Below are 2,119 nucleotides of genomic sequence, written 5' to 3'. Positions count from 1 at the left end.
TACTTGAAACAGGAGATGAGATGGTCTATGAGATATTTGTGAAATGGATTTATAATTATTCTAAAGTGATCTCAGTCTGGCCAAAGTTCAAAAAGATCTAGGTGGTGTCAATGTAGTAAATGGATATATCATAAACAGACACTACTTGTAAAAATCACTACATTCATTAACTAATCTTTGTTGATCTCCCAACAACTGATAAGAAACAGCAGTAAGTTACTTGACACAGAATACGTACTTATTATTTTCAAACATACTTTAGTAATATAAAAATGGGTTTAAATAAAACAAGTTAAATATAAACTGAGTGAGTCTGGGAAAAATTATATTCTGGATTAAAGTTGGCTAACTTAGCAGTGATCTTGTCGCATTTTTTTCCACGAGTTACAAATCAACTGGTAAAACCCAGTGACAATTAATGGAACTGTAAAATTATGACAGAAATAAAAATAGCAAAGATTATTTCTTCTTGCAATCTTCTAAAACTAGCTACATAATTAGAGCCTACTTTATTACAATTATACACACGACAGTAGGTTTACAAAAATCTTGCTCTTTAAAAAAAGTTTGATTTTAAAGTCTACTGATACAAAAAACGGAACAAAAGCATCGTAAAATAAAACATTGTTTTTAGACAGTTTTTATACAAGCACAAAGATTTTCGGAATTCTATGACGTACGTTTTGTTCGTGGTCTTAAGGTAGGTAAATATTTCCGTGAGGAATGACAAGGGAAGAGATGGAGAGAAGGGCTTGTTACAATCCACCACTAGCACCAGTACGGGTACTCATCGATGTACTGCGACAACGCCGCAGGCAGACGTGTGGCACTGCACGACCTCGGCAGGCACAAGTTAATAGCCAGCCGACTGAGATGTTTGAGCGTTGGCACTGACCTAAGGAGGGGCTGCCTTATGGTGATGGGAGAGTACATCTTGCCCTGAGTGTCCACCCACACGTGTCTCTGCAGCTTCCGGTTCATCCGGATGTAATACTCGATGAGGTTGATGATACTCGAAAACTCTGGGATGCTGGAAGTCATGTGGGACTCGCAGTCCAGTCTGAACTTGCCAGTTGTGTAATGAATTCGAACACTAGTGGGTCCTCTTTCTGTCTGCACACTCAGGGAATACAAGTACCGCGTGTCGGCCGATTCGCGCACAATGAAAGTCCCCAAACTCGTACTCTGCAGGAGGGTCTCCGCCTGTCGCCACGAGAGCCTCTCCCAGTACCAGCCACTCTCAGCCAAGGCCCTCCGTGTGTTCCCCAGCACCCTCTCGTCATCCCAGACAGTCCAGTCTCTCAGACCATTGAGTCTCTTGGCGATGTCAGGGGCCATCATCGCCTTGGCACTGAATCCATCGTCCACGATGCCACCGCCAGACGTGTGCATGCGCGCAGTCAACGCCTGGCTGGCAACGGGACAAGAAGCACTATCTGGCCATTTCCACGGGCTGGCAGTCGCTGCACAGGGCATGTGACAGCTGCCCACGCAGGCAGAGTGCACTGCTGCTACGTGACACGTCACGTGACAAGACCCGTGGCAGCCAGCTACGGTGGGTGCGTGTGCCCCCGTCGGGAAATGAAACATATGACCGCTGATGTGGGGCGTCGACAAAGGCTGGAGGGGATTGGGAGCACTGACATTGAGGGGAGAAGGCCCCAAGGAGGAGCCCATGAGTTGTGGTCCCAATGTATTGCTGGTGGTGGTGGTGGAGCTGCTTCCTCCTCCTCCTCCTTCCCCATAGGCAAGGCTGGCGGAGGTGGGAGAAGAGGATGAGGAGGAGGAGGAGGAGGCATTTGGAGGGGCCACTGGCGACACCGGGTGGAGGAGATGTTGCTGAAGGTGATGGAGGTGAGGTTGCTGGAGATGGTGATGGTGTTGTACAGAAGGAGCGAGAGTTGGAGGAGGAGCGCACAGTTGCTGGGGGGCCGTTGGAGGGGGAAGGCCGCAACAGGAACGAGCTGCCAACACGTGATGGCAGTTGGGACAGGTCAGCATATTGGCAGCACCTGCAACAGGGAGAACACATGTTAAGGTTCAAATCAGCTTTAGTGTCACATGTGCACATTCACACTACAAATAAAACATACATCAATTACTAGACACATATCTGTTA

General features: G+C 47.4%; 1 protein-coding gene across 8 annotated transcripts in view; it reads right to left on the bottom strand.

Moving 5' to 3' along the window:
- Positions 1 to 297: 297 nt before the first annotated feature.
- LOC135219751 (uncharacterized) overlaps positions 298 to 2,119 on the bottom strand; it is a 240,489-nt gene continuing 238,667 nt past the window's right edge. For all 8 annotated transcript variants that reach the window (XM_064256791.1, XM_064256795.1, XM_064256792.1 and 5 more), the window contains one exon: positions 298 to 2,012. In XM_064256791.1, the coding sequence (XP_064112861.1) occupies positions 769 to 2,012 (1,244 nt within the window). In that variant the 3' untranslated portion in view covers positions 298 to 768. The remainder of the gene's footprint in view (positions 2,013 to 2,119) is intronic.

The sequence above is a fragment of the Macrobrachium nipponense genome, chromosome 1 (assembly GCF_015104395.2).
Source record: "Macrobrachium nipponense isolate FS-2020 chromosome 1, ASM1510439v2, whole genome shotgun sequence".
Taxonomy (NCBI): Eukaryota; Metazoa; Arthropoda; class Malacostraca; order Decapoda; family Palaemonidae; genus Macrobrachium; species Macrobrachium nipponense.
Note: the sequence above shows the minus strand (reverse complement) of the source record. Positions and strands in the feature narration are given on the sequence as shown.